Source organism: Rutilus rutilus, assembly GCF_951802725.1.
Source record: "Rutilus rutilus genome assembly, chromosome: 17".
Taxonomy (NCBI): Eukaryota; Metazoa; Chordata; class Actinopteri; order Cypriniformes; family Leuciscidae; genus Rutilus; species Rutilus rutilus.
Window position 1 is genome coordinate 34,263,578 of NC_140230.1, and position 23,193 is coordinate 34,286,770.

General features: G+C 39.5%; 1 protein-coding gene across 1 annotated transcript; it reads left to right on the plus strand.

Annotated features, from left to right (window-relative positions):
* Positions 1–5,853: 5,853 nt before the first annotated feature.
* fam110d (family with sequence similarity 110 member D) lies at positions 5,854–22,690 on the plus strand. Its single transcript, XM_084386078.1, has 2 exons — positions 5,854–5,962; positions 18,815–22,690. Exon 2 carries the CDS (start codon positions 19,458–19,460, stop codon positions 20,739–20,741), a length of 1,284 nt encoding a protein of 427 aa, XP_084242204.1. The 5' UTR covers positions 5,854–5,962; positions 18,815–19,457; the 3' UTR covers positions 20,742–22,690.
* The last annotated feature ends 503 nt before the right edge of the window (positions 22,691–23,193 follow it).

The following is a 23,193-nucleotide window of genomic DNA, read 5'->3' on the forward strand; positions in this document are numbered from 1 at the left end:
TAAACAACGTGAGGGCATGGAGCTCCAGACCAGATGTAGACTCTAAACAAAAGAGTCACGATGGGGTCGGTAGGGAGTGTGGTAGGTCAAAGGGCAGGGCAAAGGGAAAGGTAAAAGAGTCCAGAAAACCATATTTTAAACAATGGAAGGCATCACACAGGGATACCCAATATCGAAACCAGCCAGTAAAAAGACTACAAATGTTATAGAACTGTCTGGGTAAATCTCACGAAACCTGTCAAAGTCTGACCAAAAACTGGTCAAAAGAACGAAAATGAGAGTAAGTGGAGAAAACGTGTTGAATGGACATGAAAATATCACAATGCAAAAATGCACAATGCTTAATTTTCTTTATGCAACATAATTTCTTCTTCTTTTTTTTTCTTTTTTTATGAAACGTGACCTGGTTTTCACAAGATTCCCTCATTTGAAACATGCCGAATCTGATAGAATGCATGTTTCCTCCCTTTCTGTTGGAGAACTTTGCTGTTAGAAAGAAAAAGTAATTAATTTTTCCAAGTAAGCTGGCACATTTCCAAACCAAATCTATAAAGTCACAGATGGTGTATGCACAGATCCACATGTATGCACATGCTCAGGTAAGACAGTCTGTTTCACTGATTAAAAGGCTGTTTAGCAAAAGTAAATGAACCCCATCCGGACATCATCAATCGTTCTATGTGATTACGTGCTTGATCCTCTAATAGCCAGCGTATGCTTCAAACGTACAGGGCCTCAAATGCAAAGATGCAAATGGTCCCATCATTCAGACAGGAAGCTGGGTTTACTGTGACTTCCTACCCTGAAGGTGTGTCATTAATCTCGACCTGGACGGAGTGTGTGCATGCGTGCACGTTCACAGCAGTAATACACAAAAGTGTAAATTATTAATATCATTTACTTGTCTTATCGAGTGACAGACTGATATTACTCAGGTAGATTAATCATAAAATGTCTGGCCATTTTGAGATCATTCTCAATGGCTGATAACCGTGTCCAAATGGTCAAATAGATCTAGCAAAGAATATCTATCAACAACCTTGTCAATAGATTATAAACCTTTAAGTAAATATATTGAAAATTAGGCTTTCTATTCCGCAAATACTCATCATTAACTTGTATTATGTAGAGTAGGGTCCAAAAAGTCTGACACTTCTACTGAAGCTCTTTGAATCATCTCAAATCATGCTGAAGAACATGATCATGAGGTTTTATTCATTGCTAATGCCATTCAAGCAAAACAGACACAAACTAGATACAGAGACATTCTCAAATTCATGTTGATTTCACTGTCACTCAAATTATGATGCTGATACAATCCAACCTTTTTTTTTTTCGCGATGCTGAAGCTATTTTCTTTGAAAGAACTAAGAATAACAAAGTGCACCAAACCGTAAAACTATTTGGACTACAAACCAAATTATAATAATGATTCAAGATAATATTATAATTTTATACTGCCTTCAATCAGAATGTTTTGTGCTAAAATAAATGGAAGCGATTGACGCAAGAAGCCTCATACATTCAAGTTACAAATGGCTGCATCTGTTTTTATGTTAAAAATAAAATCATAAAAGTGCATTAAAATCCAAAATAGAAGCGTTTCACTGTATATACTGCATTATAAAGGCCATCAGGCACCTTGCTCTCTAGGCCCTGTTTACATCTGGTATTAAGATGTGTTTTGGTCGATCGGATCACAAGTGGACGACACTAAATACAGGTGTAAACGGGGTCTAAATCCTTTTGAGCTTGTCCAATTTCCACCACTTCCAGAGGTAGGAGAAAACGGATTGCTTTAGTGTAGACGCTCATGTGGTCGAATGTGTTCAAACAGCCACAAAAGACCGGTCGTGTTCATATGTAAATTGTGCGTGCTTTGTCCAATAGATAGAAAGCCCATACATTTACTCGCACATAGACCCTCTCCTCAAAGAAATCAGGACAGAAGTGATTGAAAGTGGACAAAAGAGACGGATTAATCAACCAGGTGTAAATAGGGATGTGTCTCCTTCGTCTACGTGCGATCCGATCGACCAAAACGCATCTTAATACCAGGTGTAAACAGGGCCCTAGATATCAGTATCACTTCAGCCATTGAAAATCTTATATTGGTTGAATACTAATCTTATCACAAACTGCCTATTGGGACATCACAAGAAAACAGAGTGCAGTTACCACTTTATCAGCTAGTTGTGGCCCCTCAGGCCATGTCAAACATTATTCTGAAAGGACTTTCTTACTGGGACTTTGGAACCGGCCCGTCCTCCTACGGGATCACGACACAGTCTAAGAGATTAACGCTACTCGATAATGAGAGACCAACCAGCTGTCTGGCACCGCAAATTACGCGAGGATTTCGTCACCTGCAGTGCAAGACTGACGTTAAAAAGATTACTCAGTCCCTTGGGGAGGTGACGCCAGCGATGGCGTCAAACAGGTCAGGGCCCTTGGCACCCACACACATGGTGGCCTACAGGAAGTCTGGTTTCCAGGGTCCCCCGGGTGCAGGACAAGGGTCAGCCGTATCAGGACCGGGGTTAAATGGTGTTGGGTTTCTCCTTCAGATGGACTGAGATGCTGCAGAGAAACTGGACCTCTGAACAACGAGAGGTGTTGTAAAAATGGCATATGTGCTTTGACCATCCCTACAGTCTACTGTACTGTTATGAGGGAATTGCACAGCGTATGTGTGCATGGAATAGTGTTATTTTAGGCTACGGATACATTTGAAAATGCATCTTTTTCTCTACATTTTGGCCTTCAGTCCACACTGAGTCCGTGTGAAAACTGAGCTTTAGAAGACGCTATCCCAAGATGATAAATTTGAAAACATTGTTTTGTGTTTTCACATTGTTGTGTAGACTGTTTAAAAATTGAGGTATTTGCAAATGACAATGTATGCTTAGATTGCGGAGATTGCAGTTCAGGGGCCAAGGGCAGAGTCGGCAGTTCAGGGACCCAGCGCGGAGCTGGCAGTTCAGTGGGCCCAGGGTGGAGATTGCAGTTCAGTGGCCCAGGGCAGAGCTGGCAGTTCAGGGGCCCAGGGTGGAGATTGCAGTTCAGTGGCCCAGGGCAGAGCTGGCAGTTCAGGGGCCAAGGGCGGAGGCGGAAGTTCAGGGGCCCAGGGCGGAGACGGCAGTTCAGTGGCCCAGGGCAGAGCTGGCAGTTCAAGGGCTCAGGGTGGAGATTGCAGTTCAGGGGCCCAGGGCAGAGCTGGCAGTTCAGGGGCCAAGGGCGGAGGCGGAAGTTCAGGGGCCCAGGGCGGAGATTGCAGTTCAGTGGCCCAGGGCAGAGCTGGCAGTTCAGGGGCCAAGGGCGGAGGCGGAAGTTCAGGGGCCCAGGGCGGAGGCGGCAGTTCAAGGGCCCAGGGTGGAGATTGCAGTTCAGGGGCCCAGGGCGGAGATTGTAGTTCAAGGGCCCAGGGCGGAGATTGCAGTTCAAGGGCCCAGGGCGGAGCCAGCAGCTCAGGGGCCCAGGGCAGAGCCGGTCGTTCAGGGCTGAGCGTTTCGTAGACAGCATCCGTGGACGGGTAGCCATCTCGTCCGAAGACACAGGCGCGGCTGACATGACGTGAAGAAGCTCAGGCTCGGCAGGCATGACATGAAGAAGCTCAGGCGCGGCTGACATGATGTGAAGGAGCTCAGGCTCGGCAGGCATGACATGAAGAAGCTCAGGCGCGGCTGACATGATGTGAAGGAGCTCAGGCTCGGCAGGCACGACGTGAAGAAGCTCAGGTTCGGCAGGCATGACGTGAAGAGACTCAGGAATGGCGGCCATCTTGGGACGTGGCTCTGAATTTTGTGGAGGGGTGTTGGTAGGCTCTGCGAGGCCGATGGTGAATGTATGCATGAATGTATGCATTTTTAAAGTTGTATGCATGGACAGTAAGGGCCGGTTCACATAGAACACGTTTTTGCTGTTAAAAACACGAGAAGCATTTAAAAAAAATTAAATACAAAGTTCTGTCATGAAACTCTAGATGGTAATTCTAGATAATCTATGGCTGATAGGTTCTTTAACTAATTCTGCTTGCAATCACATCATTCTCTATAGGGTTCCTGATTGGTTCCTGCTGTATCAGTAGCCAATGAGCTCGCTGCTCAACCTTCAAATACTGCAGCAGTTGCAGTGAGCTTTCAGAAACCCTCCACTTCCCCAGCTCCACCTATAGATCTGCTACGGGTAATTCATGTATGTTACAATATATCGTACAGCAGCAGCATGTCTTACTTGCTCACAGCAGTGTGTTGTGTGTGTAAGTCTCATACTTGCTCTGCAGCAGCGTAGCAGATCTATTCCTCCAAGACCAAACATATCAACATTGTCAAATCCATTTCCATGCCAAACACTCTCTTGAGAGTGTCTCAGAGATTTGTCATGACAGACCTATTTTTAACCTGAGTATGTGTTTTTATAATGCCACATCATGTGCGAGAACCTGCTAAAGACACAAGCTCAACAGTTAAAGACGCCCGTCTAGCGCACGTTTACATTGAAAAACAATGGAAAAGTAGCGCCATGGAAAGCGCGTTCTGTGCGGACAGCCCCTAAGATGATTTAAGAGTTTTCCAATGTTTCAGTGAGGACAAGCAACTTTTGGAAAACTTTTATTTTTGTATTTTACATTTCTTATTTAAATTTTATTTTATATTAGTTAACGTTTATTATATTTCAAGTAACGAAAATACTTTTATGGCTTTAGAAACAATAACCAATGTATCCTCCATTAGGAATTAATTATGGAATTAGAAATTAGTAAATGCATCCCATGCACTATTATCTGTACTCTCCCACTTTGACGGGTCTGTCTCCCACCCCTAATTTCCTGATGATCCCCTGCAGGGTACCTTTATGCAATCCCAACAACATTATGGAGCCAAGGTTCACCAAACATTAAACACTAATCTAATCTTAACATTCTCTTCATTACTGCATGAACAGCATGCTCAGACGTAGACGGTCAGCCAGCGCTGAGCTTCTTCTGAGTAATGTTTTGGAGGAGGAGCCCTTGCTGATAGCTTATCATGGTTATCCATTTATCTGCAGTTATCTATTCACCATCCACATTTGTACAAAACAAAAAGTAGTAGTCTATATTTAGATGATTTATATTGCTGGGTGTAATTGATTATCCTCGTAAATTAAATTTGTCCCAAGACTGCATGTTGACAAAAAGCCAAAAGTAACCCTGTTCACCAAACAGTTTTAAGATTCAATATGTTTAGCTAAAGCATTACAAACATACACAGTATGCACAGATTGACAAGTACAGTGATGTTGAAAAGTACTTGGACACTTCAAATGTAATGCATTAGGTTTTTCTCAGACCTACATTCACTTTTCTTTATCATTTTTAGTCAGTGACTAATCAACATGGTGTTTTGGTGATTTTTAGAGGATATCTGCTCCCCTCAAGTTATAGTAGAATGATTGTGTAAACTTACTTAAAAAATCACCAAAACTCCACCAAAAAAAAAACAGGGGAAAGTGTGTGTGTGTGTGGTTGTGGTGGGGGTTGGGGTGGGGGAGTCAGCAGGGAAAGGTTCAGAAACACATTTGTAGTCCATGCTTTTAAGGTTTATGAAACCCATCCTGAGAAATATACACCAGAGTAAAAAGTGTGACTATGAAAAATTGATAATATTTTTTCCACCTAATGCAATGACAATGCTTGTCGCCGGTATATGGATATAAATCTACCTGTTTAAACACTTTTGTGTGTTGTAGTGCAGGTCAATCCCCCCAAACAATCCCCCTCTGCTGTCGTGTTTGTGCTGGGGGTCAGTTTACACTCATACCTGCCCGCCCACCGTAGTGGGATGATCCCGGTACATCCACGAGCCACAGACGCTCCTCCGGGATTCAGTTCAGATTCACAAACCAATGAGACACAGCTCGTGTTAGTCAGTAAACGGAGATTACCAGAGCTTTCACATGTGGATACGGATCACGACACACGGTAAGCGCAAGTCTAGCACTTAGTGTACGAGCAGTGAATAAATATCCGATAAGATGTTCATGTTGAACATGTTGTTCATGTTAATGTTCATTCAGCATTTATAGCGACTTTAATTTACAGAGTCGTGAGTTTGTGTTCATTCAACATAAACGGTCATTGATCTTAAAAATATTCTAAGTTCAGTTTGATGTACGAATCGGTTAATTCTTATTTTTGTTTTCTATAAATAATTGATGTCACTGCAGCTTTCGTTGAGGTTTATGTGGATACTATTGGAGATACAAATTATGAGTTATGTGTGTTTAAATGAGAAAGAAAGATAAATAAATTAAGTGAGATTTTTTTATATATATATAGCCTAAATGAGCCTATCTGCATGAATTGCATAATATTGATAGTTTTGAAAACTGAATATTTTGGTGCTTTAATGTAATTTGCATATGCATATAGTAGAACATGGGCATATTTTACACTAGGCTACATTTAAATGGGTGATTTTTTGTTATTCTTCAGATGAATGAATATATAATAACTTAATTAGTCTGGTTTATCATTTACTCAATGTTATAGAATTTATTTAAAAATGTGTTTAAGAATTTTTTTTCCCTTAAAGGTAGTATGTAATTCCTGCGCCTCTAGCGGCACCAAAGCGAACTGCAATAATAATGACTAGCTGAGACTAAATTCCCATAGCTTTATCTACTGCATTGAATGAAGAACGTATTTCATGTCTGTAGGTTCTGCCTAGAATGTGCCAAATCACTCAGCGCTCATTTGGTTTTGGAACAGAGCCGCAGTTTAACACATTAAACAGAGATGAAAGAAAGTATTAACTGAGAAAGTACTATGACAAAATGTTGTTTTGGAAATGCAAGATTTTGACCTAAATACAACATTTTTAGAGAGGGAACTGTTTCTGCATGGAGTGTGACCTCTGCTCTCATCTATACTAGGAAATTATGTTAGTTTATTACCTGAAGTTTAAACAGTGCAAAAGAGGTATAAGGATGAGTTGGGTTGGTGTTGTAGGAGAAGTTTTAAACAAAAGAATAGACTCCAGGTAGAAAAAAGTGAGGTGACCACATGTTTTTTTTTGGAAACCCCAGACGCAGTAGCCTAATACAATTGAGACAAATCCAAAAAGATAGTTTACCAGCAAATTAAGAGTCTTTCCTCAATTCGTATGGTCTTAATGCATTATGTTATGTGTAAATGGATAGGGTAATGCTCGTAAGTAACCCTCCCCTTCCAAAGGGTTTTACTTAGTTTAGGTGCACAGACCATGCACTAACTTTCCGCAAGGTCAGCAGTGTTACCCACTCGAAACCAGTCTAAACACTCCAAAAAAGTAGACCAAATGCTTCTGTCCTTGAACCACAAGTGAGGTCTCTTCATACTGGTGTATTGTCTTCCAAGCCCCAGAATAGGATAAACACGTGTCTGACGTGCAGATGCATGTAAAATGTAAACATCAGCATGATGCTGAGGGCTACGATGCTCCTCTGCTGCCTATCATTGTGCAGATGTTTTAAGATATTGTAGTGTAGCCTACATTAAGCTCCAGTATCAACTGGCAAACTACAATAAACTCTTTACAGTGTTGCTGAATGCAATGCCCTGAAGTTCACTGCAAAAGTTACAACCCTGTTTTAATGCATGCTTTTTATTATCAGTGACGGGCCTAATGCATCACCGTAGACATCAATGGTCATATCAGAGCTATAAACTTTTATCCCAGTGATTACTTCTGAGATCATTTCAATTACTGTAACACAGAAATAATGATCCTGTGTGGAGTAAAGACTGTTTATGAAGCTGTTTCATAACAACTGCTCTCTCAAAGCTCTGTCAAAGCTTTAATAGACAGTCGAATCATTGTCATTTAGGAATTAGATTGCGTGGGTGTTTGAGTCGAAATTGCAATTTTTTTACGATTAATCATGCTCAAATATATATATATATATATATATATATATATTATCTCTCTTCTAAGGTCCCTTACAGAAAAAAACACACGAACTTCACATGTGCAAAAACTAATGTGGTCATGTGGTCATTTTGCACATATGAAATTTAACATGTAAAAACATGTTAAAAGCACATGTGAAATATGTGGATCACTTGGTCCACTGGTCACTTATAAAAAGAGAGAACAAATATATGTATATTATTTATAATTTTTTACTATATAAAGTAGCAGATCTTAACTGGCTGCATCTCATTTGAGGTGCTGACAACCACTTTGAGATGAATAAATGCGAAAGGACTTGGATCACCACTGGGGCGGACGCTCAAAACACAGAAGAGAAGCCCACGGGCCGCGTGCAATGACCTTTTTCAGATTACATGCAAGTGCCGAGCCACTCCGGCTTCCGGGATGCATGGCCCACGCCGTAACCCCTACTGACTGGAAGTGAACCCTATGTAGGGAACACGCTTCTTGTTTTCCAGGCCTTTTCCATCTCAGAGATTCCACAAACACATACTCATCCCGGTGTGACCACATCAGTCTCAACTGCTGTGATACTGTATCCCGCAAATGTCTTTTATGGGTCCAGGACGGAAAGGCAGCAGCTGTTTTTTTTATCGCGCAAACTCCATCAAGCCAAATGTTGTTCTCTTCTCTCAGCCGTTCGAGTGCAATCACGTAAACACTCATTTCCCCAAAAGGAAACTTCGCATTTGTAGCACTAATGTGTGGCTGCGTGTTAAAAGTGTGAAGCTCAGGTTACTAATTAGAGGCTGAAGGGTCTTGCGGATTCTTCAGAGTGACCACCTTATGGGTATACGGAAGTTTGTTTGTTCCAAGGAAGAAAAAAAAAAAAAAAATGGACACCTCACAAATCTGACTTTTATCTCGCAATTGAAAGTTATACCCCTGGTTTCTCAGACAAGGCTTAAGCTAGTCCCAGACTAAAATGCATGTATGAGCTGTTTTAACTGAAAGCAACTTGCACTGACATATCTTAAAATATGTCAGTGTCATTGTTTTGTCTCAAGATGCACACCAAGTAATGGCACATTTATAAAAGCTTCTTAGATGTCCTAAACTAAGGCTTAATCCTGGCTTAATCTAAACCCTGTCTGTGAAACCAGGCCATAAACTCAAATATAAGTTTATATCTTGCAAATCTGACTTTTTTCCTCAGAATTCTGTTTTTATTTTTTAACTTTTTTCTCTGAATTCTGCATCTTAGAATTCGGTTTCTTTGTTTCCGTCACTGAATTAAAAAAGCTCACTTTTTATCTCGTTTATCTCTCACATATCTTACGTTTTTTTCCTCAGAAATGCGAATTGTGAGCTAAAGTCAAAATTACTTTTATAAAATTTTTGGTCACACTTTAGTTTAGGGTCCAATTCTCACTATTAACTAATTATTAACTATGACTTTTGCCTCAATAAACTCCTAATTACTGCTTATTAATAGTTATTAAGGTAGTAAATTTAGATTAAGGGATGTATAATATGGTCATGCAGAATAAGGCATTAATATGTCCTTTATACTAATAAACAGCCAATATCCTAGTAATAAGCATGCTAATAAGCAACTAGTTCATAGTGAGAATTGGACCCTAAACTAAAGTGTTACCTAATCTTTTTATACCATATTTATGTGTGTGTGTTTTATGGGCTGACTGATGCATTTCACTCTCTATGTACTGTAGTCATCTAGTCTTTTTTTTTTTTTCCTTCATGATTTATTTACTCTCTTTAGTATTAATATTAAATGGACAAATCCCGATGCGGGACATCCCCTTGGGCCTGACTGACAGCTGTGGGAGCGGGTCGCTCATAGTCACACATCTCTTTAATTGTCCTGGGTTCGGTGAGGTAGCACTGCCGTCCTGCCAGGTCCAATCAAACCTAGCGCCGCGCGGATCCTTCATCACACATGAAGAGGCTTGTGTCCTTTGTCACGCTCACAAGACATTGTTCTGACAGGGCCGGTAACCAATGATCTTTCCCTCAACTCGACGCTGGCTTTGCTGATGTGGTGGGGGGCTGGAGGGGAGATTAAGGGCTATTTCTGTGGCACTTTGGGCCTGTTTGCGACCAACGAGCCAGACTAGCGGCTAATGAGAGAGGACAGCTGACAGGTTCGGTGGAGGTTATGAAGCAAGAAGAAATGGCAGTGAATCACATGGCGTTTGAGAGTGATTGAGAGCTGGCTTTCATTTTATTTTCAGGAGAGGAATAATTTATCCCAAACTTAAAACTCGTTATGTAGTTTCAAACTCAGTTTAAGATATATTTCACCCAAACATGAACATTCTCACCCTCATGTCGTTCCAAACCCATTAGACTTTCATTCATCTTCAGAACGACATGAGGGCGAGTAATTAATGACAGAATTTTCATTTTTGGGTAAACTATCCCTTTAAGTCTTCTGAGGTATGAAAGAGGAACCTCTGAGAAGTAGAAGTTTCCTCTAAGTTGAGAAAAGGCTGATAGAATAGATAATTATTGCTTCTATTTAAATATGAACTCTCCCATACTTATCTGTACTGCCAACCTACTGTTGATTTGTTAAGTGTTTTTATGGGCCATTGGATTCAGGTCACTATGGGTAATCGATGCAATATCACTGGTAGTGTTTTGTGTTTGTTGTCACTGAGTGAAAATTGGATTCAGGATTGTTGTGTCCCATTTGATGGTTTGATGTTAGACAGGAGGACTGGATCCCTCCCCCATCAAGCCCATCATGACCCCTCTGACCCCATCACAAGTCACGTTTGCTTGGACCGCTGCTGTTAACACTTGGGTCTGCGGTGACTTTAACATGTGTCTGGCATAGTCAGCAAGCGCTGTGAAAACATGCTTAAAACATACAGGCAATTTATCTGAGAAAACAAGGCTCTGGAGGAATAAACTAAACGACTTTGATCACTTCTATCCCATGAGAGCAGGTTTTTTCTGGATCATGGCAATCAAGTTAAGACTTAACCTTTTACATTATCCGTAATGTAATTTGATTAGCTGGAATACTGTGTTTAAATTGCTCTTTTTGCCCTTTGCTTCACTGACAGTCTGTAAAATTCAGTTTTGTTGATTCTTAAAGGCTGCATGTAGATCAAATGATGACTTTTCTCCTTTACGTGCCCAGAATATATTAAATTAGTATTTCACGTCAGATGCTTTTTATTAGATATTTTTTTCTTTTAACCTTTGTTATGGGCACAGTAAGTAGACTGAACTCCCTGTGTAAAATTTACATGCACAGTAAAATTAGGCAGATTTACAATACTGCAATGTGAACATTTGGATTGGATTCAGAAATTAATAATTTAGACAATCTCCAGAAGCAGTCCTGCGCAGAGACTCTCTAGTTCGAGTTATGCCTGTTTGCAGAACGATAGGCTTATTCTAGCCACAAACCGCTCACTTAGACATGAAAGACGAGTATGCATAAGCTATATCTCAAATACATACATATGCATTAGTCCTCAGAACCAGAAGTTCTTAACTAGGGCTGGATGATATATCAAAATAAAATATACTTAGTGCGATTCTCAATTCATAAAATATAAGTAAATATATGTGGTTTCAGAGTGAAGCGCATCATTTACATGCATAATTAATGATTTTTTTATTTTTGTTTCATTCATTCTGAGACGCTGTCAGCACATGTGTGAATGAACACACACCAAACCGGCGGCGCATTTATTTCACAATAAAATCATAATAATTATATTTTTTCAGTCATGTTGAATTGGTCAAAAGCAGTGTGAATGTAGCCTATAAAAACCCAAATGGAAAGAGAATAAAAAGTAAATAACTCAATGGTTAACTTTATGGTTTGAGTTGGATCTTGTTAAGAGTAAACCCAAGTTTAAACACCCCAATTTTTCTCAAAAACGTTTTCATTTTTGGCTCTTTTTATTAAAATCTCCCAGCAAAATCATTCTAGAATGTTCAATTATTTCCAAATAGAGCTATTCAAGTCATCCGGTGAAGAACAAATTACAAAATACAATAGAATACAAAAAAACTCTTTCATTTCAATATAGTGCAGCCCTATTCAAAACCTCGCCTTTCCTTTCATTGCACACACAAGACGTGTGTTTTTTTCTCAGGAAAAGCAAGACATTTCCATGCCGCTTTGTGTTTTTCCTCGGCTATAATAGACATGCACAACCTTTAGCACCTCACTCATGGCTCAAGGCAACTCCTTCTCTTCCTGCCTTAAGCTTGGATGGAGTCCAGGTCTCATGCATCTATTGAAGATTCAGAGGAGGATACTTTGTGTTGTAGAGTTTTTTGTTTTATACTGGGGAAATTTATCAGGCATATCTTTGGCATAAAGAAGGAACCAAAGCGGTTTATGACGTAACTAATGGAAAAATAGGGTAAAGTCCAATGATGTGATGTGTTAACGCCTTTACACAACATCTTAACCCTGTAAAGCCTGATATACAGATCATAGTCAGAATGGATTGGAACAGTTATTGAACCTTTAGACAAAATATTTAAACAAAAAAGTTTGCATGTTTATGTTTTGCATCATATTTGGTATTGATCAGGCTTTATGGCTCATTATATACTGAGAATATGGAGGGAAAAACAAAAGCCTTCCTCAAAAGTCTGATGATATTTGATACTCACAGATTTTTCTAAAAATATATGTATAATCAAGTAAATCTTAGTTGCTTCAGTGCAGTAAGTGTTCATCTTAAAATATTACTAACAAAGTAAAAAAGTTATTTACTTTATAAAAATCATTAAAGGAACACGCCGACTTTTTGGGACTTAAGCTTATTCACCGTATCCCCCAGAGTTAGATAAGTCCACACATCCCCTTCTCATCTCCGTGCGTGCCGTAACTCTGTCTGACGCACCCATCGCTAGCCTAGCTTAGCACAAAGACTGGAGGTAAATGGCTCCAGCTAGCATACTGCTCCCAATAAGTGACAAAAAATAACGCCAATGAGACACAGCCATCTTCTGGTGCTTCGCCTTCTGAGAATATAGTTCCCAGTATGTATACGGTTTGAAGATGGCTGTGTCTCATTGGCGTTATTTTTTGTCACTTATTGGGAGCAGTATGCTAGCTGGAGCCATTTACCTCCAGTCTTTGTGCTAAGCTAGGCTAGCGGTGGGTGCGTCAGACAGAGTTACGGCACGCACGGAGATGAGAAGGGGATGTCTGGACTAACTCTAGGGGATACGGTGAATAAGCTAAAGTCCCAAAAAGTCGGCGTGTTCCTTTCACAGCAAACATACATGTGAACCACGACCTGATGGTGAACTTTTTACAATTAAACTAAAATAACTTTTACTTAGTAAAAAAAAAAAAAAAAAAGTATGATATGAACTATCAATCAGACGACAGAAGGCATGTAGTAGAGATTGTGTGCAAAATGACATTTGCATTCATGCATTTAGCAGAACCTTTCATCCAAAGTGACATCCATGATGTACATTTGATCAGTTCATGCATTCCCTGAATGAAAAACCCATGATCTTGGGTGTCGCTTCCATAAAGCAGCCTTAAATTTGCAGTAGCAAAACATTGTTTAAATCTAAGGGTCAAAGTGAGAGTGGTAAATGACCATGAGAACCTACATTTTGCTTGTTGTGGTGTTGCTTACTACATTTTGAGTAAGTCACAAGTATGAGGAGAGACTGTGTTTAAAAAAGACGACTAATTAAAGCAAGTATATGTGATAAAGAGCGGAAACGTCTGCAGAAGGAGAGCATGCTGAACAAATGTGCCACAGATAACAGGAGGAGGTTTTTCCTACACGTGTGTTTTTACAGTAGTGTTTATCTTAAATCGATTTTCCACAGGTGTGAGCGTCTAAATAGATAAGCCTGAGAACTACATGAATTCATTCACACATTCACATTCAGCTTTGAATCATCATTACTCAGTTCCGTGTTAATGATTTAGCGAATCGTAGACATTTTGAGTTAAAAGACCAAAGAAGATGTGAATGTATATGTATACACTTCTCCAAATGTATCAATCAGTTCTTTTAAAACTGTGTTTTAGATCAATGGTTAATTTATAGGTCAATAAACCACCTTTTGTTGTTGTCGTTTAGAATACATTTGCATTGTAACTTTGAATTTATATTTAATGGGAATTATGTTTTTTTTTACAGTAATGAAAACTTGTTTAATTTTTTTATGAAAAGTTAAAGTAGGTGCTTTAAGTTTAATTTATGATCATTTTATTAATTGACATGAAATTATACTGTGCAAAAAGAAAATTAAGTATTTTTAGGATAATTTAAAAAAAAAAATGTATGGCTTTTGAGATGAAATATATTCCTGATGGCTTTATGAGATTCGTCTGGCAAATGTTTCTGACAAACTCAGAATCAGAGTTACTAGTTGACTAAAAACAAACCATTAAAAAAAAATAAAAAATATTTAATTTTTTTTTTATATCTTATATATTATAATTTTTATTTATTATATATTATATTTACATTTTTATTATATTATCATTTCTTATTTTATTTCAGCTAGTTACCAAGATTTCTTGTTTTCATTTAGTTTAATTTGATGTACTAAAATAACTAAAAGTGAAGTAAAATTGAGTGTTTTTTTTCTTTGGAATAAAAAAAAGTTATAAAAGTCTTCATAATTATAATCAAATAATGTTACACTCCAAATGTATCCAAAAATTTGTCTCATTGAAACTTCTGACATATGTTAGATATAAGATTACGGAAGGATAGTGCGTCTGTTTTATTTTCAATTAAGCTTTTGGCTTCCACCTAAAACTAACACTGCTCTAGTGTTAGTTTGAGCGACTGGATCGCAGAACGTTCCGGAGCCCGTTCACACCTGCATTCTTCGCTGAGCGACTGTGATCGGATCAGCCGAGACGGGTGTTAATACCAGGTGTAAACACTGATCATTTGACAAGCCCATGGAAGTCTCCGGCAATCCAGTGACTCGCAATGGTCACGTTTGAATGACAATGGGGTCAGTTAAGTGTCCACCACATCATTTGGAGAGGGTTTAGGGGGGGTCTGTTATGTTTTAAAGAGCTCCCTTGTGACCCTCCTGTGGCCCGTATGCCAGTCCATCACCCCACCCATCATACATCAGCTACATAATGGCTCTCAAGAGTGAGGAGATATATATGCTAGCTCTGCCTTTGTGTTGTTAAGAGTATTTGTGTCTGTTCAGTTTTATTGTCATGTGTTTTCTTTCGGCCTGTTTTTCTTACTAATGAGCCACGGCGTTCGGTTCAGCATCTCATCTCCAGAGCCAGAGGGGGCTTTTGTCTACGCCCATAAATAATGCAGGATTTGGTCTGTGATGGACGTCCTGACTGAAGCTTTTGTAGTTTTATATCCAACACGGGACATTTATGTGTAATTGGGCTGCTCAGACTGGGTGGGACAGACACGTTTGTGGATGCTTTTGATTACAAGCTTTAAAGTTTTATCAACTGGATGCTATATCTTTCAATTGAAATTCATAACAGGGGCTTGTTTTATTGTCTGGAACTACTGTATTATATTATTCCCAAAACATTCAAATGTTATTCATACACACATTGACTTGAATATTTACCGGTTTTCAATTCCAGAATTGAATATTTTCTGTTGGACAAAATATTTTTTTTTTTTTTTAATTATCAATATTATTTTCAGAGTTATTATAGTTAACTAAAACCATTAAAAAAAAAAAATTTTTTACTTGAAATCAAATCTTAAATGTTATTTTATTATTTCTTATTTTTTTAATATAATAACTAAAACTAAAAAAATATTAAAAACTATAAAGACATTTAAAAAAAACTATAATAAAGTTACAATAACACAATTTTCACCAAAAAATGGAAAAATGCTAACCAACTGAAAAAATAACAACTGTAATAGTATCTCAATGATTCTAAAATATATATATATTTTTTTATTAAACATAAACAGTTCCTTTTTATATAATAATAATCAATAATATTTGGAATAATAGATTGTTTTTGCCATAATCAAGCAGCCCTATCATGATGAACACCATTTAAGGTTTGGTTTACAGCAAACTGTACCAAACAACACATGCAACTTTAATCATTAAACAGTTTTGTGAATCATTTCCCTTCCATAATCTAACACATTTCAGGATATTCGACCAGAAACGAGGCCTTTTATGGTTGTGTTCCTACTTTGCGTGAAGTCTTAGATGCAGCTTGACAGAAAACATCTGGTTTCTCTTTGACCTTGTTGGTCGTCTGCTTTCACCACCCCTGCTGGCAGACGACCTGCCCACCAGCTTCACTGAAAGCCATTGAGATGAGAGGAGGCTGGATTAGCAGAGGTTAATTACAAGCCGTCGCTTGGCCCAGAGACGCTGCTATTACCAGCGCAGTTCAGCCCTCAAAAGAGAGAGGAGCACAGACCAAGTTTCATGTCACTAATGTGCCTCCTTAGAGAGTAATAGAGGCCATTGTGAAGGAGCAGACGCTCTGGGTGATGATGGTGTGAACTGTAATGTTTTGACCTTCTGTAGATCAGTGCTAAACAGAAACTTTGTTGTCATATTTTCAGTTAGTCTCACACTTTGTTTTAGGTGAGTTATGAGCTTGAGATCTGAATGTCCAGTTCATATAGGCTGATTGATGTGGTTCTTTTTTTAATGAATCAATTGAACTGATTCATTTTGGATCAATCACAGGACAGGAGTCATCTGTGTGAATCAGTCAGACCTCTCATTTCTTCTTTGAATCAGCTCACATGACTCGCTGAACCTACATATTAAGAGTTTTGTTATAATAAGTGCATTGTTAGGCCCTGTTTTGGGGATGTTTGGTGCCTGAAGGAGAATTTCCCAGTGATTTATTCTATCAGTCAGTAAATCTCTCAGAGCATGTTTTAATTTAAGCCTCTGCTCGGCTATCATTAGCCCCGTTTCCATCCTAAACACGACGATCCAGCATTCAAATAGCTTTAACGCGGGTTTGGAAAGATCTATATTAATGATGTAATGCATCTACAAGCCAATAATGGCCTTGAGTGCAGAGTGATGTAGATACGACTAATAATAGTGTGTGATAGTTATGAAACGCACTACTGTGTGGTAGTTTGTGCACCATATTTCAATTACATGAACCTGACGGGTTATTCTGATGATTAATCAGGCGCAACTCACAATGGGCTGAGCATCATATCTAATATTCACAATGTATCTCATAATCTTTTGGCTTGTAAGTATGAGTTGTAAGACATATGTTTTAATCGTGTCTCATTTAAATTTCAGCAAGAACAGTAAAGTTAGTAAGTAATATTAATGTCCATGAATTGGTTAAAATGTCTGTTTTAATGAGTTCAAAACTTTGTTTCAGTGATTCATTTGAATCAACACTTAAACATTTTCACGGTTGTCACAGTATTAGGATTTTTTAATATATAAAATGGAAGATATTGCTGTTTATTATTATGCATTGCATATAAATGAAAAGTCAGTTTAGATTTTTGTAAAAAAAAAATTTGCGTTAAACATTTTGTGTCTAATTGACTGATGGTTCATCAAACAAAATCTGTTTTAAGCCATTTCAGAGCAAACATATATTTGAATATCATAAAATCAAAAGGGTGAAAAATATTGAGGCTGTTGCAGCCGTATTTCTCTGCCCAACTGGCTAAACAAGAGCTGTTTTCTGGGTTTAGACACCCTGTTGCTCAACACTTTCTGAAAGTCCCTGAATTCAGATCCATCTCATGCTCAACACCTGTTCAGAATTCTTTCCCGGAACTTTCCCAAACAATGGCCGCTTTTCCCGGGACTGTCTGACATCTGGAAAATGTTGCAGTTCCCCTTTTGACTGGATTTATAGCGAAGGGCTTCGGAGGGGGGGTGGAGTTCGAGGTACATGAGAGGTGCTATATTTATAGGGTAGAAAGTCATCTTAAGTGCATGAGCTTTCTTTTATCTTAGGGATTTTTTCTCCTTCAGATTTTTGTCTTTGTAGTGGATTTCCTTTTTTTCCCACTAAGTCTGAATACTGAAAAAATAGAGCTCAGCGCACACCTGTTTTCAGTTGCAGTAAATGACTACTCTTCATAGTGAAACTGGCAAACAAAGAGAGTTCTGCAGTTCTTCCCGTTTACTAGGTCACAGGGGCATATTCACTTGAAAATGCTGTTTTTTTTTCCTTCAAGGGTGTACAAAAATAGCACTTTGATGCATCATGTTTTGAATGTCTTCCCTTTCAGAACCAACCATGCAATCAAAATAGTTTTAAGCTAAAATTCTTGCTTTGCAATCATATTCTGCTGTTCTATTAGTAAGCAGTTAAAACCATGCAGAGTTTTGTAGAGTTGTAAAAGCCACTGCAGTGTGTTCAAAATTAAATACAGTAAATGGTCCCACTACGTCTTTAAAGGAAATTTGGGGTCTACAAAATATGGACGCAGTCATGCATTATTTAGCAAAGCCCTTAAGGAATGCAAATGTGGCATGTGGGTTAAGCTAATGCTGATGGTGAAGGCCATTACCTCTGCAGTCTGTATGCACATGGTCACAGTTTCCTTTAATAGACTTTCTAAATGCATCTGAGGGTAAAATTCCACTAGCAAAATTATAATGTCAATCCAGACTTCACTGTGTAGTTCATGCATTATGCATATTCATTCAGAGCAGGACAGCACATTTGTACGAGTGAACGGTTATTTAGGACTAGTTCAAGCATTGGGATGTCAACTCAGTCCATGCATGAGCTAATGGCACTGCCTGTGACCCCAGACATGCATTTCTGCCAACTGCACCGGATCACAAAAAGCTACAGGGAGTTCTATCCACACTGCCATATGGCCTACGCCTTGGGAGATTAGATCTCCCTTGAGAAATGCTAAAAAGACTGAACTGTGTCTCTACCGTTTTTGTTTTCACAGGGCTCCAGGTATAGAGGGAGAAGCACAGGACCTCTGTCTATCAAATTCTGAAGTGCCCCGGTGCCAGCTGTATAGGTCAACCCAACCGTAACGTCGCAGGACAATAGGAGCCCAACCCAAAGACCTTAGACGGCTATCAAAAAGCAAATAATCAAGCTCATTAGCTCTCTTCCCCCAAGACGACCTTCTCTGAAAAGATCAACAGAAGAGAGGAAGTTAAAAAGGAGCAAACAAGAGGGGGAAAGCGAACATCGACGGCTATTTCTGATACTCTGTGGTGAAGGGAACATCTCATTTGGGATTTGAGATTTTGGATTGCAGAAAAAGGATTTCCTCATGCCAATGCCTGTGTAAATACTGCATGGAGATTTGTCCCTTTCCCATAAGCGCCCAGTAAAGAGACTAAATTTAGCAAAGCCCAACAGCCAACTCTGTCGCTTAAACCTCTCAGGTTTTCAAAATGCCGAAAAATCTACATTCATAGGGATCCTATAAATGGATAAAAATCCTGCTGCCATTCTGAGACACGTCAGATCTTGAAGAAGCATTGAAACTGTAGTTTCCAAGAGGGTTTCCTTCTCTTTGTTGGGCAAAGCAATTGCTTTGTCCTTTCTGTTTGGATGCATTTTTCCAGAACTCTAAAATGAAGCCCTTAACTCCCGTTGGTTCACCTTCTCCGCTGCGGCTCCTAAACAAGGGGCCAGATTACCTTCGCAGGCAGATGGATGCCGGAAGCAGGGGTCGGTCCATTAGCGCTGTAGAGCGGCTGGAAGCAGACAAGGCGAAGTACGTCAAGAGTCAACAGGTCATAAACACCAAGCAGGAGCCCGTATTAGTGCCCTGTGCAACCCCTCCACCAGTGCCCCGTCGAAACTTCACTGTGTCCACTCCCACAACTCCCGTTCTCCCACATCGAAATCAAATGGCGCCTTTCTCCGCACCGCAGTTCGTGAGGGATGAAAATGAGGATGACTCCAGGAAAGAGAACTGTCAGAATGAAACTGATGTGGAATCTAACAATCGCAACAATGCAAATAAGCCTCCTGTACCTTCCCCAAGAACGCCAATCATTGCTCCATTAGTCGCCCCACATAGTGCTCCAATAATGCGCAGGAGTAACGGCAAGCGCATGCTGCGTCCAGACTCCCTGGTCATTTACAGACAGAAGAAAGAGTGCAGGAGTCCCAGCAGTGGTGGCGAAAACGGTAACACCAATGTGGAGGTCAAGGGCTACAGTTTCGTGCGACGGCTCTTCCAGGGATCCATGCGTGAAAAGAACAGCCGGAACGAGGCTCAAAAATTGGTGATAAATGAAGAGAAGGCGTCTTCCTCTCGAGACGGGGATTCGCGAATGTCCTGGTCCAATGACAAAGTCACTGTCGACGGTGGAAACGAGACCAGACGATCGAGCAAATCTGAGCAAGAGCACTCGACGGCAGAGACACAAAACAACAACTCTGGCTTTCAAGAGAAGCTATCCAAGATCAACAGTATACGAAACAGCATGGGCAACTCCAACAATAACGACATGGACCCATGGAAGCCCGTCATTCCTCGGATACGGGCCGATTTGAAACGGTCCAAGTCAGAATTACGACTACGCTGCTCGCTAGCCATGTCCGAGCAGGAACGCTTCTTCGACTACTGTGGATTGGACTTCGATTTGGTGGAGAGGCTCGGACCGGAGAACTTTCTAAAAGGGGCCAGTTCAATCGACACGCTCTCGCTGCTACTGAGGAGCGTCGGAGGCGGCGGCTCGGAGCCCAGTGAGTTTTCCCGACACTCCGGGGAAGGGCTTTTCCAGGAGGAACTGGCCGAGCAGATCCCTACAGGTGTCTCAATTATTGAGAGAAATGCACGGGTCATAAAGTGGCTCTACGGCTGCAGGAACGCGGCCCAAGAGGGTCCTAAAGAGTCTACTGTCTGATGATCACGGGAACTGAACAAACTTTTTTGGAGCCGTGTTCCAATACGGAAAACTGTGCTGTATTTATTTCATGTGGGACATTTGTATTTAAGAGATTTGTTTTGCTTTTCACAGCCATTATGAGAACATTTATATTACTTTGTGTCAGTCACACATGAAGCTGCAAACCGACACTTCTTGTCACGACTTACACTGTGGCTATGTCCGAAATCGCCCCCTTATACCCTCATTCACTATTCCATACATTAGTTTACTAATATAGTCCACTTAAAGGGATTAAATGAAAACAAGTAAACTAATTTTGCTGTGGACGCCAACTTCTGGCAAGACTCTCACTCTCACATTGCATGGCTATTCTCTAGCTGTTGAGTGTAAATCGGTTGTACACTTATTGCAGTGCATTATGGAATTGAATGAGTACACTCAATAATGTCCACTATGGTTTCTGATCTTTTAGTGCACTGTATAAGGGTATAGGGGCGATAGTGGTGTCATCTCTTGTTCTCTGTATATAGAAAGACATGAGTCCGTCCTGTTACTTCAGTTCAGAAACGATTATTTGTTGAGCGTAACTTAAAGAACACGTCATCTGATGAATAATTTAACATTGAAAACCACTAAGCTTTTTTCTGGGGCTGGGAAACCCAATGCATGAGTGTTAAATGAACCATGTGTACCTCATTTCCCAAATGTCCCAGTTTAGTTTCTGTGTTGCCTTTTTTCCTTTAACGCAGGCGTTGGAACAAACACACAGAGCACCCCTGTGGGGATATTAATGCACTGATTTGGAGAAAGAGAGACGGAGCGAGAGCTATATTTACTGCTATGATACGTATTTTTAACACTGTCTGAGTGTGTGCAAATAAATATGCAGGGCCTTAAAAACAACCTGATTTTGAGTTTCATTAACTTATGCCAAAGAAATGTGCTGTGAACTGATGTACGATATGTTTCCAAACCTTATCGAGCTGCTTAGAGAGAATCGAGTTTGACATCAACATGTTGCTAATCTAAAGAGTTAGTAAATACTGGGTGAAATGCCATATTTTCTATCAATAATTTTCAGTACAGAACACTATATATTTAGATTAGATTCCCCTTCCGTTCTAATCCAAATGCAATTGCCGTATTTGGGAAGGATGCATGTTGCGGTAACTAGATTTTTTTGCAAAAACTCTTTACAAAGCATTGTCTTTTTGCTCTAAACATCAAGGTAGCTCCAAATATTAAGGGAGACCTAAAATAAAAGGCAATCTCACTAGATAAGCAGCTCACTAGGGTTTTGAACGGCCATTATTTTACCCCTAAATTGCTCAATTTCATTCCCGTGTTTGGTAAATATCGGTGTTACTTTGATTACTGTGATGATAAATCATGGTTGGTTGCACATTTGACTCAAGGAAAAGCATAATGCAAATGACCGTTCCTGTGGCAATGCAGTCTTCAGTATGCACTTGGTCACGCTGCTTTGGTGTTAAACTCACAAAAGTTCAGTAAAGTTCAATTTGAGCAAAGCAGAGGAAGACATGACAGCAAGAGATCAGACGGGCGGACTTTCACTCCCAGTGTGGGAGATGCTGATGTGTTCTCATATTGACGGAGACCTTTGAACACGCCTCCCCATCTAAACATCAATCAGACACTGATTCTCCTTTGTGGAATCAGTCTCTATGAAACCCACTGATAAATGAAGCAAGGGTCCGCTGCGGCATGCACAGGTCACACTGCGGCCCGCAGAGAAACAACTGTGATCTTTCCTTTCAGAATTCCTACACTTTTTCATCCCCAACGTCCAAGATGCATTCAGTGTTCCCGAGCACCCGAAATCTCTCTCTTGCATGTATGTTTACACTCCATGTAAGTTTGTATATGTGTCTATAAAGAAGAATTTAGATTTCAACCTAAAGAGATATTACAGATCAAATTCAAATAAAGTCCTATTTCTGAATGACTGTAGCTGGCTGTGTTTTGTGTTTGATAATTATGTTGTATAGTGGGTAAACCTGGAAATATCTGGGAATTTTAAGATTTCTAATGTCTACATAAAATATGAATGTTTGTTTTTAAGTACTCTCTTATGCTTATCAAGGCTGCATCAAAAATACAGTAAAACTGTAATATTGTAAAATATTATTACTATTTAAAATAACTTTGTTTTATTTGAATATGTTTTAAAATTGTATTTATTTCTGCGATCAAAATTGAATTTAAGCAGCATCATTACTCCAGTCTTCAGTGTCACATTTTCCTACAGAAATCATTATAATATGATGATTTGCTGCTCAAGAAACATTTATGATTATCAATGCTGAAAACGTATATATTTTTGAGCACCGTGATAAAAAAATAAAAATCAGGATTCTCTGATGAATAGGTGGTTCAAAAGAACAGCATTGAATAGATTTTCTTCTTTGTAACATGACATTTTTTATTGTCGCTTTTTGATCATTTT